The following is a 12,140-nucleotide window of genomic DNA, read 5'->3' on the forward strand; positions in this document are numbered from 1 at the left end:
GAGAAGCTGTGGCTGTCCCATCCCGCAAAGTGTTCTAGGCCAGGATGGATGGGGCTTGGAGCAACCTGGGATAGGGGAAAGTGTCCCTGCTCATGGCAGGATATTGGAACAAGATGAGCTTTAAGGTCCTTTCCAACACAAACCATTCTATGATTCTATGCAAATATGTAGTTTTGCAGGATGGAGGCAACCAAGAGGGATAAAGGACTGATAGAGGGTGGAATTGGAATTTGCCCACCTGGGAAACTGGGGTATGTTCACTGAATTCTGTCCCTGATGTCTCCCACCTGCTAGAAATGAAGACCTCTGGTTAGTGCCAAGCCTCATGTCAGCCATCCCAGCACGAGTCATCAAGGCTCTTAAATACCTCAGAGGCTGGAGAGAACCAGCAACTGATCCTTGTGGGACTCGCTTAAACCCTCACATTGTCATCCATGCCCCCTTCCTGCCCCTCTGGCATGGAGAAGTTCCTTGAAGCCCAAACCTAGTGATTAGTTATAAACCCCAGCCCTGGCACGGATGCTTCAGTTACTTCAGTTTCCCTGAGAATGCTGTGCCCTGTGTTTTGCCTCCAACCACAGCAATCTACAGGAGGATCAGATAACTCAACAGCTCAGCTGCCAGAGTTTAGAGCAAAGGAGAGAAATTTTTTGCTCCTGATCCTTTCAGGCTGCCAATGGAATGTGCAGGGTAGCACATACATAGCACACGTGCACTGGCACAGACATGACCCAGCTGAATGTTTCCTCTCTACTCTTCTCCTATAGACCAAATGTTTGACCCAAAGGACAAGTTTCAGCTTCGGACTTGGAGACCACCCTCACTCAGTCCCTTCAGTATTGTTCCCAGCATCCTTCCAAACCACTTACTTGCTCCTGGTGTCCTGTTTGGAAATTGGCCCAAGACATCTCTGCACCTAATTTTGAGTCTACACCTGTGAGCAGTTCTCTCCTTTTCCTTACACAATTTTGGAGGCCTGTCTCCAAACCAGCGTGGTCAGGCACATAGAAGGGGAGATTGTTTTAAGCTAAAGGAACATCGATTTAAATTTGATAAGAGAAGTATTTTACAGTGTGGGTGGTAAAACCCTGATACAGCTTGCTTAGAGTAGAAGTTCCATGTGTGGAGACATTCAAGGCCAGGTAGGATGGGGCGTGGAGCAACCTGATATAATTGAAGATATCCCTGCTCACAGTAGGAGGTTGGACTATATGACCTTCTGACCCAAGCCTAGGATTCTCTGATCTTCCAGGTGAGACCATCCCAGTGCTTTGCTAGTGGTGTGGCTGTCCCCCTCCCCAAAACATCCCAGGCGTGATTCAGGGCAGTGAGGTCACCTTTTGACAGAGTCACAAGTTGCTTGGGATGTGGAGCGAGAGCATCTGTCTCCAGTGGCTTGGTGTAGGGATGGGATGGGGTCTCATGGCAATGCCGGGGGGACACAGTGACCCCTCTGCTCTGCTCTCCATTAACACCACAGCTCCAGGGCCTGTGTGTGCTGGGCTGGGGACAGCACCATCCCTCCCTAATGGCAACAGCTCATTTTCATTTAGATAGAGGAATTTCAATCTCAGTTTGACAGCTCTTCGACACGGTGCGACTCAAGACCCAAATTCCCAGTTTCCTCCCCCGTGCAAAGCCAGATGCTCTCTGGGCTCGGGGACTGCAGCGCGTTCGGGGCAGCTGCTGCCCGGCCCAGGGGAAGCTGGGGACGAGAACACGGGCTCTCCGTAGCTCCGCCAGGCCCCACGGCATCTCCGCACCCGAAGGCGCCGCCCCGCCCTTGGCGCGCTCAGCGGCCCTCGCTGGCTCCCGCCCTGCTCCGAGGCAGCGGGGCGGATCCGGGACCCCGGACATCGCACATCGGGCCCCGTGCCCCGGACGCTGTCACTACGCGGGCGCTGCGGCGGCGCCGGGCCGGGGCCCGGGGCGCGGCTGGAGCGCGGCTGCCGCCTGCCGGCCGCGCCGGGAGCGGCAGGGGGCGGGCCCGGAGGGGGCGGGGCCGGCGGGGGGCGGGGCCGCGCAGTCATGTCGGAGGGGGCGGCGGGAATGGCGGCAACGGCGCCGATGGCGGAGACGCGGCTGCGGCGGAAGCAGCTGCTGAGCGCGGAGGAGACGGAACTATTCGAGCTGGCGCAGGCGGCGGGCAGCGGGCTGGACCCGGAGGTGTTCCGGTGAGCGGCGGGGGGCGGCCCCCGCGGGAGCCGCCGGTGCCGCCGGAGTCTCCTCTGACGGGGGCTCCCGGTGCCGGATGTCTCCCCCGCAGGGTACTGCTGGACCTGCTGCGCATGAACGTGGCGCCGCTCGCCGTGTTCCAGGTGCTGAAGTCGATGTGCGCCGGGCAGCGGCTCCCGCCGGGGCCCGAGGGCGGCCCCGCCGCGCCGGCTCCGACGCCGATCCCCGCCGACACCCGAGGTACGCGGCGGGCGGGGGCGGAGCGGGGCGGGCGAGGGGCGGTGCCGGGCCCTTCCCCGGGGTGTTCCCGCGCTGAGCCCCCCGCGGACGGCCGGAGCCCGCCGCCCCCCGGCCCCGCGCTGCGGCCGCTGCGGCCCGGAGCGCGCCTGGCGCTGCCCCGCGCCCGGGCCGCGCCGGGAAGAGGCGTGCGGGGCGCTCGGCCCAGCCCGGGGGGCGGCTCTGCCCGGGGGGCCCGCTCGGTGTGAGCCCCGGCCGCTGCCCGCGCCCTCTTTGTCACGGGTTTTAGGCAGCGAGGGGGCCGCCGGGAGGTTGCTGCAGGACTTGTGGCGCCTTTTGTGGCCTCCTGGCTCTGCTCGCCAAGCCCTTAACAGAAAAAACCTCTTTCATCTACGTTATTATTCAGTACTGCTTTGTTTGTATATAACTCAAAAAAAGTTAAAAGTTTCCGGGCCGTGAGGAATCCCTGGAAAAGGAGGAGAGCTGTGTTGCTTCCTGTACTGTATTCCCATGTGCGTGGTGGCTTCTAACACTCGTGCAGCGATTTCCATCCTCTAGAGATGGCATTTGTGTTGGAAGATGAAGTAGAAGGCTGTGGGGGACTGTCAGCTAAAACAGTTACTGCTTTTGAATGCATTTATCTCACCTTTCTACTCTAATCTTCATGGACACTAACAACCATAGCCCTGAACTTGTGCCATTAAAAAAAAAAAAATATATATATATATATATAAATATAAATTATTTTATTTTATTCCTAACCAGTTCTAATAAAATTTCTATTTACTCCCTGAAGTGACTTCTGGCTTGCCAACTCTGTGGATTACTTCCAAAAGGTTTAAAGAGAAGTAACTAAAATAAGTGCTGTCACTAAGCCTGGATTCACAGTGGAAAAGCTCATTTCTCTTGTGCTCAAAAGTGTGTCAGAAAGGGGCAGTGGTGATGGTTGGGCATGTTTATTTTCTTGGCTGTGCTTGCAAGTCCTGTCAGAAGTGAAGTTGAGAGGGGGATTAATTTGAAAAGCAGTTTTGGAACAAAGGAGTTATGCCACAATTTGGCACCTTCATAATGGCAGAGCTCAAGGAGAATCCCCTCTTTGAGCAGCTGACAGGAACTCAGCAAGTTTGCTGAAGCCCAAATGGAGTGCGTGCGTAAAGTGTCCAGGACTCCTTGGACTCACCATGAACAGGTTTCCCTTTCTCAGGAGATGCTCTTGATTAAGAATTCCCTGTAAAGAAGGTGGTTGTGGTGAAGAGAACAGCCTCACATGTGACTGAGAAACGACTCTGAGTATGCACAGGGGCAAGGGAAGACACCTGTCTGACTACTTTTTCCTAAACAAAATGGGAGAGGTGCAGCACTTGGATTTTTCAAGGATGAAGCAGTGTGCCATTTGATATGGCATTAAGAGGAAACATCCCAAAAGAGCAGAGATGGTGAATAAGAAATTATGTTAAATTTTGCTCCCTCTGTTGGTGCTCCAGCTGTTACAGGCTGCTCAAACCATGAAGGAATGTTGCTGAGGTTTTTGTTCCTGTCTGTAATGTCGAACAGCTGTTCTTCTTTCATGTATGCTCTTTGAGTGGTACTTTCTGGACAAGTGAGGCTTTTTTTTTCTAGCACTGGGCTACTGCCATGAACTAATCTTAGCTAGTAGTGGACTAGTTCAGGTTTGAGACAGGCCAATGGCCACTTGTTTTTAATCCGCATTAAATTTCTCGAGAGGAAAAACCAGAAGCCTAAGGTAGAGTTGATGTGCCCTTAACTGTTGCCTTCTACCACACTGCTGCAGGTACCTTACAGAGGCTGAGATTGCAGGAGTTAGTAGCTGTCTTGAGATGTTAATTTGGTGCTCATTCTGCATCTTTAGCAGAGCAGTTCCTAGTCTGATTCAGATTTCAGTCCTAGTGTGTCCAGCAAGGCTTTTCTCTTTGTAGTATTCCTTTAAAATTGACCTGTTGATATCGTGGAGTGCTCTGGGACAAGCCCTTGGACCAAAGGCGAAGTGTAATGAAGTTCAGGGAAGGATGGTGTTGCTTGTGGTAAATATTTGCAGTATTATTTTGGCTTTCAGCGGCCAGTTTGGCAGATTGCTGCCTTATTTCCCGAGGTTAAAATACGTCCTCGCTGCAAGTTAATGCACTGGAATTGGTGAAACAGGAGGATTGTGCCCATCAAGCCACAGTTTTGCTGCAGATGTCATCAAACATTAAATACTAAGCTTGGATTTTGCCCTCTTTGCAAGCTGTTGCTTGGTAATGGTGATGAAGAGGCACTTGGGCCTCCTCTTTCTTTTCACATTCATCTCTGACCAAATTCTGATGGGCAGCACTTCTGTACCTTGTCGGAAGGCTTGGTCTTCTCACCTGTGTCAGGTTTTTTGTTTTCTCCAAGCTTGTGTTAAATTAGAGCCCTAACTCACTTTGAATGAAAGCTTCTCTTCTTAGTTTCTGCCAGCCCAGGTGACCTTGCTGTCACACAGCACCCACTAACACCAGCTCATTCCTTTGTGAATAAAATTATCATTGAAGAGCTAATGCTCAGAAAATGCTTTAGGCAGAATTTAAGCTCAGCAGGGGCTTATCACAACTTTAGTCCTGTGTTTTCATTTCTGTGAGTATAAGAAGTGCTGGTAAATCCTGTTAATATGAAGGATGTATTTTGTCCAGTCCTTTTAAGAGGAGAATGGTTTGTGTTGGAAAGGACCTTAAAGCTCATCTCATTCCACTCCCTGCCATGAGCAGGGACACCTTCCACTATCCCAGGTTGCTCCAAGCCCTGTCCAGCCTGGCCTTGGACACTTAGAGGGATGGGGCAGCCACAGCTTCTCTGGGCAAGCTGTGCCAGGGCCTCTCCACCCTCAGAGGAAAGAATTTCTTCCCAATACCTGGTCTAAACTTACCATCTTTCAACTTGCAAAGAATCACTTCTCTTTCCCTGAGCTTTCTCATTCTGGGCGCAGTCCAAGTCCATCCTTCAGGAGTTGGGTAAGTGTTAACAGGGTGTCTGGGGGTGGCCTCTGGGCTGGCTCTGTTCTGCAGGGGTGTTCGGTTTGCCTTGCCTTGCCTCCTTTCCCCTGAGGTGCTGCTGTAAAGAAGGGGAACCTGAGCGCTTCCTGATGTTGGCTCTGCAATCTCTTTTTGGAAGATGCTGCTTCCATTTAAGAGGAAGACAGTGCAGCTTCCATGCAGGACCAGGCATTTGGCTAGGGCAGATGCCTCTTCCGCACCACTGGGACTTGTGTGGTTACAGCCCAAGCTCTGTGCTTGTAACAAGAGCAGCAATTGTCCTGTGCAAGCTTCTCAAGCTGCTTCATGCCTTTCAGCTCAGCCCCCGCACTCCCTCCCCTGTCAGAAGGCAGACAAGTGACTGAAGGAATCCTGGTCTCACCAAAGATCACCCAAGCCTGCTCTCCTCCAGTTGTATCAGTAATTAAATCCTGGCTTAGGCTTCCCAGCACATCATGGTGCCTGGAGGCTTTTAAAAACAGCTAAAATAAGTCTGATGCAGCAGTTCTGATCAGCACTATTGGTGGTGGGGGATGTCCTGTAGTTATTTCAGCTTTTGTGCTGATGAAGCATCAGGGAGTCTGAAATGAGTAGCTCTGTATTTTCGCACAGAACACAGCCATGGCATTCTTTGTTGGCTGGTAACTGAATCCATGACAGCTGCCTGCAAATTGCTGTGTGTGGGTATTAAAGCATCCATCTGGCATATTTAGCTGGATGCAGCTTAATTCAAGCTATGTTCAACATGATCCCTCAACATTTCATTTGAGAGAGAAAGTGCTGGTTTGAAATAGAAAGAATTTCCCAGGTATCCTTTCTGTGTGTGTGTGAGTGGGAGGGTTCTTTTAAGGACAGCCCTGTTGAGTTTGGCCTAGACTAGACATTCGTGTCATTAGGTATCCCATTTTCTCACATACTATTTCAGTGTTTTCTGTTTCCATCAGCCAACCCTCAAGTCCCTGCTGGTTCCCTTGCAGTTTTCTACCTCTCTACACACATGCATATGTCAACGCCCTGCTCTTTTTTTAGGCTGATCTTAGTCTTTGATGCTTCGCTCTCTCTTTGCACTCCACCCTCTTTTTTCACATTCCCCACTTCCCCAGAAGGAGCATCTTCCCATAAAATTACTTCCTGAAGCTTTGCCCCAGCTAATTTCTCTTCTGAATGTGTTGTTAACATGAACTTGCTTTTCAAAACCTGTCTCCTTTGTGGGTCTATCACTTGGTGTGTGGATTTTAAGGCTACCAGGAACTAATTGACACGGGGGAAAAAAAGGAGTTGTGCATAGCAGGGGTCAGAATGCTCTCCTGCCCAGGGAAACTCTCACAAGCTCCAGTGCCTGCTGGAAAAAAACACTGAGCCCTTCACCAGCCATGGGTGCTGTCAAAGGTTCACACCTTTTTATGGTCTGTGTGGAAAAATATGCCGTGGACAATCCCAAGTCCTTTTCTGCCCCTGCATTTTTAACTACTTTCTTCCTGTGTAAATACTTAGATACACTCAAGGCCTCAGAATTGTAAGTGTTGCTGTCCAGTTGTTTCCTAAATACTCCTCTGTGTATTACATAGCTCGTTGCCAACTTTGTCCTTCTTCTGTGTTCTTCTTGCCATCTTTGCATTTTTTTATCCTTCCCTGTTTATCCCTTTTTCTCACTTGTTTCTTGCCCTTTGTGCAGTGTATCTTTAGCTGTGACCAGCCTTTTGGAGTGCTGACTGTCAGCACTCTTGGGTGCTGCTGGCTGGCCCTACCAGCTGCTTTGCATTCCTCTTCCACTCAGCCGAGTTATCTCAGGGTTCAGCCTGATGTGGGATTTGTAGTGTAGACTTCTGTATTAAGGAGATAAGGATAATGCTGACAAGGAGAATTCTGTGTAAAGCTCAGATATGGCAGAGGGAATCCCCTTGGAGATGCAAAGGATTTATCTTACATTTATTTAAGCTGGGGGTTTATACATCATACAGTGAATTTTCCTGCAGGTTATACTGGCTATTATGCTTTAATTGTAAATTAAATATCTCCATGGGATGTGAGTGGTGGTGATGTGTGCCTTGCACCTGAAAATATTCCCAGACACCTCGTGGTCTGCATGTCTTCTTCTCTAAAAACCAACTGTAGAATGACCTATAGGGCTAATTGAAGGACTAACAGAGTCCTGACCATGGTTTCCTTACATGGTTGCTCATACCCAGGTTTTTCCAGCACGCTGTCAATCCCACTCCAATGAGTGGATTTTCTGCAGTCACTGAGGAGCAATTAGGTTGCTTTCTGGATCTTACAGTGCAACTCTCACTCCCTCCAGCTTTTCCTGCCATAAACAATAGAGTTTAAGCCTTTAGAATTAAAGGCCTTGATTCATTTCTCATGAAATGATGGACATGGTAAATACATGGGACGAGTTCTGTGCATAGAGCATTCTTGATGTGAAGTTGTTGCTGTTCCTCTCGCTTCCCTCCAGGCTCACATTCCAAAATGAATTCTTTTTCTATATTGTAGGCAACCAACTCACTTCAGTTTATAGATCTCTATTATCTTCTGGTACAGAAATTATCATTACGTCAGTTATTTTAGAACTGACAAAAAAATTCTCAGCAGTGCTTTCTCAGATGGCTGAAATTGCCTTGATTAAAAGTTCTGTACATTTCCTCTCCCAGAAGGTATTAAAAAATTTTGATCTTCTCAAATACAGGTGATGGGTAGTCAAGTAGACTTTTCTACTTCAACAGAAACAGCAGACAAACAGCTTTTATTTTATCTTCCTTATCCCAGGAATAAATTGCAAAAAGTCTAGGCTGGCATGCTCACAACCTGCTGTGGCTTTAGTCCCAACAGAATAGGTGGCCATGGAGGTCTCTCTCCTGTCACGTTTTTCCTGTGGGAGATTTGCAGGGATACCTGAGCCTCTGAGCTTTCCTCTCTGCTGGACACCGAGCTAAATGCTGCATTGGGATAATTTTTTCAATATATCTTTTCAGACTGATTATCAAGCTTTTTTCCTCCCTCTTTTTCATTCTCTGCAAAGTAAGACCTGACAGAAAGGAAAGGGATTTAGAGGAATACTCTATATACCAGACTTGTCATGTGGTTTTGTTGCACAGTAATGAGATACGAGTTTGAATGATAATTCTGAGTGACAATTCATTCTTTCGCCCCACCCTCCCTCCCAAAGAAACACTCAACAAATCAGACTTAATAGAGCTCTCAGAGACAAGTGAAGGACTTCTTCCCCATCTTCTCTTTCTTTAATCTTACCTGCAAGAGAAAGAGAGGAAATGAGCTATCCCAAGTGTGGTGGTGAAAACTAACAAAATGAGGAGCAACCAGGGACACATGAGAATTTGTAGGGAGAAGGCTGGTGTGTTTCATGTTGGTCAGTGATGGGAGAGAAGCTCCTGTGGATCTGCTGAGCAGTCTTGAAGGGAGCCATTTATTAAAAGAGCAGGAGAGGTGAATGATTTGGTCTCTTGAATGATGTTTTAGCTCTGGAAAGAGCCCAGGTTACGTGTTAACTGTTGAAGATGTGACAGCAGCTTTGAAGATCTGAGAATTGTGTTGCAGAAGGACAGTTTGTGGGGTTGATGTCAATATACACTGCAGGAGATATCTTGAGACTGTTGCAGACCTGGTATCCCTGACTGTGCTACAAGTGAATGTACCAAGAGACATTTATGTATTTATTTACCAATGAGAGAAAAATCTGTAGTCCTTGTTACTGCTCAGAGGCTGGAAAGGATCCCTTAAGGAAAGAGGTAACTAGAGTAGAGAGGAAACTGAAAGAGAAGAGCTCTAAATTTCTACTTCTGAAAGCTTATTTGGGGTTGGGGTTCTTTTCTTTCCTAAAGCTGGCTAGTCTTCTCTTGCCTCCTGCTTGACACAAGGCACTGTTTCTTTCTCCTTCTGGTACTTAAAACTGCTTGTGTGCACATACCATTCTTCCCAAACTCTGCCTGGCTCTTGAGGAGATAAACAGCTCCTGCTTCTGAGGTCATCTTTGGGGAGGCAGGTTTTGATTAGTCTCTCTCTTGGCTTGCCTCTTGCTTCTGTAGCTATTTGGGCTGCAGTTACTCTGTGGCAGCCAGACACATTCAAGGTAAGGACCTTTTATCAGTCTCACAGGGAAACGACTTCTCTCCCTGAGCCAAGCAGAAGAAAACCTCAGGTGATGAACTGACCAAACCCCCCACCCCCTATCTCGCTGTGCTGTCAGTAGGAAGGAGAGAGGGGTTGGGGGAAGAAAAGGTGTTCTTAAGGCCTTAATTTACTTCTCTTATTTTGTTAGTAAGAAACTCACTTTGTATCTTTAAGGTGAGCCTGTTTTGCCCTTGGAGTGTTTTCTCCCGGTTTTTAACTCATGAACCCTTTGTTAAATTTTCTCTCCTCTGCCCAGGTGTAACATGGGAGGGTGAGTGAATGGCTTTCATGGGTGCCTGGCATTCGGCCGGTGTCAAACCATGACAATCACCAAGGAAAATATCAGTGAAATCCTTTTGTTCGTCTGTAGTACTTGAATTACAGAGAGTTTATGGTCGTTGAGCTGCTTTTGTGCTTTGTGGTAATTGAATCTGTTATCTCTGATAGTGGAACTGAGGGAAGCACAAGCCATGCTTGTCCCTGCACACTTCAGAAGCTGTCCTTGTCTGCTACATGGGTCTGCACTGGCTGCTTCCAAAAATATTCTGGGTATTTATGCAGTTTAACTGCTTTATTTTATTGTGATTTCAAGGCTAGGGGGATGGAGGGCGCATGCTTTGAGTGCAGCTTCTCTTCAGTCAAATGACTCTTTCTCCCCAAGTTGTTTTGGCTGAGTCAGAACATCGAGGGCCTGACTCCAGCAGTGCTTAGGGGTACCAGTGTGTGTGTGCACACAGCTGGAGTTGTATGTGGGTTGAGGACCTGCCCTCTCAGCAGACACATGCATGTGAGAAGGGGAGGACATTCACCTTAGGACATATCCAGGATTGCTAAAACCATCATGGTGAATAATGCTTTTATTCCTGCCACTTTTTCTCTCAGATACCGTGAGATCACGTATTACCTTTGCACTGCGTGTTTGTTTTCATGAACAGCACTTGCTTTAGTGAAGCTGCTTAAAGTGCCTGAGCTACAACACAGCTGGCAAGGCTGGCTGGCTGACATGGGATGGTGACTGCGGGCACATCGCTGCCCTGCTTGACAAGAAGAGAGTTTTTCAAGAGCACCTGACTTGGCTGGGATCAGTGAATGGATTTTTGTGCCACCCAAATTTTACAGATTACTAATGGCCACCTGCTCCTACTTGGAAGTTCTTGGATTGTCTTTCTGGTGCATCAAGGTGTTAACTGGTAGTACTGATGTGAGTCCTGTTCCCAGACAGGGAACTGCTCCAAGGAGACTGGATGGAATGGTAACTGTGCACTGTCCATAGCACAGATGATCCAAGATAATGATTTCCAAACCATGTCCATGGAGACTGTAGAGTGTAGAGCAGCTTTTGATATTGTGCAAGTTGCACTGTGAATGGTTGCCAAAATGTCACTCGTTTTAATTGCATGCATGTAACTACAGCTCACTGTATTCCTGTTTTGTTTTCTTGCTGCTATTATTAATTTTTATGATGCTTCATGGAGGTTGCCATCTTCAGTAAAAGCTGTATATTGTATTCTTTTTATTCTCTTTCCTAAAGTGAGTCCTACTTCTCACGTGAGGGCGTGGTAGGAAAAGTCAGTGTCCCTCATCCCCTCCTGACATTTGTAGTCACTCTCTCCTCTGACAGGATTCTGTTGCCCCTTGCCTCCCTCAGCTCCTACCTTTGTACCCACTGCTGCTTCCTGCTCTCGCCCTGCCTCTTAGAGCCCATCAGTTGTGCCTCCAGGAGGGGAACTCTCACCTCCTGAACTCAGAAAAAACACCTGGAAGTCCTGTGTAGAAGTCTGATTTCCTGAAAACGCCAGAAAATTACAGGAGATCCAAATCTGCTCATTGAGTGGTAGAAGTGATATGGAGAGAAGTGTGTGTGAACTGATGATGTGGCAACATTCTCAACCAGTGGACACTGGCACATTCTTTCACTTATTGAAAGAGGTGTTGGAAGCTCTTGGTGTTCCAGCAGTGCTGTTTGCTATGCTGCTGTTCCTGTGTGGAATGACTGGAACAAAGTGGCTGGTTACTTTGTGGATTAAACCTCATGACAATTAAAAATGCTTCTACTGTAACTTCTCTGGGTTCCGTTGCACCGATACCTGTTGGGCTGAATTCACCAATTTGCTTTCTGCACTGGATGCTGAAGGCGTTTGTGAGATCTAATGGAATTTTGCCTCTTGCATGGTTCCTGAAGGAACGCTTGTGGCTAGCTGCTGTGTGGTGATGCTTGGGTTGGGATGTGAAAATTAATGGATGTATTTGTTTATTCAGGGAGAAATAAAACCAGCTCTGCTGTCAGCGGGTCACAGATTATGGCCGAAAGAAGCAGCCGGGAAGGATCTGCACAGAGGATGCCCCGACAGCTGAGCGCGAGCCGGATGCAGAAGGCAGCAACCTCTGGGAAGAACAGCGGGGGAGGCAACAGTACCTAAATAAGGCCTTAGAACAGATGGATTTTGATGCTTGACAATGTATATAAATTGTTCTTGTTAAAGCTGCTTGTGTTGTATGTATTAACCTAAAAACACGATTTGTAATACAGGGAACAGAGCTGTTGGTTCTTATTTCCAAAACTTCCTTTGGCCACGCAGACTGCTAGGAAAT

The 12,140-nt window shown here is 48.3% G+C and overlaps 1 protein-coding gene across 1 annotated transcript; it reads left to right on the top strand.

Annotated features, from left to right (window-relative positions):
- The first annotated feature begins 2,021 nt into the window (after positions 1-2,021).
- Positions 2,022-12,082, top strand: LOC136296978 (mitotic-spindle organizing protein 2B-like). Its single transcript, XM_066196552.1, has 3 exons — positions 2,022-2,174; positions 2,267-2,415; positions 11,808-12,082. The coding sequence occupies exons 1-3, from the start codon at positions 2,029-2,031 to the stop codon at positions 11,966-11,968; spliced, it is 456 nt and encodes a 151-aa protein (XP_066052649.1). The 5' UTR covers positions 2,022-2,028; the 3' UTR covers positions 11,969-12,082.
- The last annotated feature ends 58 nt before the right edge of the window (positions 12,083-12,140 follow it).

The sequence above is a fragment of the Chamaea fasciata genome, unplaced genomic scaffold (genome assembly GCF_029207755.1).
Source record: "Chamaea fasciata isolate MVZ Bird 193981 ecotype frontalis unplaced genomic scaffold, bChaFas1.0.hap1 SCAF_14, whole genome shotgun sequence".
Classification (NCBI taxonomy): Eukaryota; Metazoa; Chordata; class Aves; order Passeriformes; family Sylviidae; genus Chamaea; species Chamaea fasciata.

Excerpts from the sequence above, each read along its gene's own strand:
- LOC136296978 (XM_066196552.1), top strand. The coding sequence starts at position 2,029 with ATGTCGGAGGGGGCGGCGGGAATGGCGGCAACGGCGCCGATGGCGGAG. Across the intron at positions 2,175-2,266 it reads CTGGACCCGGAGGTGTTCCG|GGTACTGCTGGACCTGCTGC; the intron begins GTGAGCGGCGGG and ends TCTCCCCCGCAG. Across the intron at positions 2,416-11,807 it reads GATCCCCGCCGACACCCGAG|GGAGAAATAAAACCAGCTCT; the intron begins GTACGCGGCGGG and ends TTGTTTATTCAG.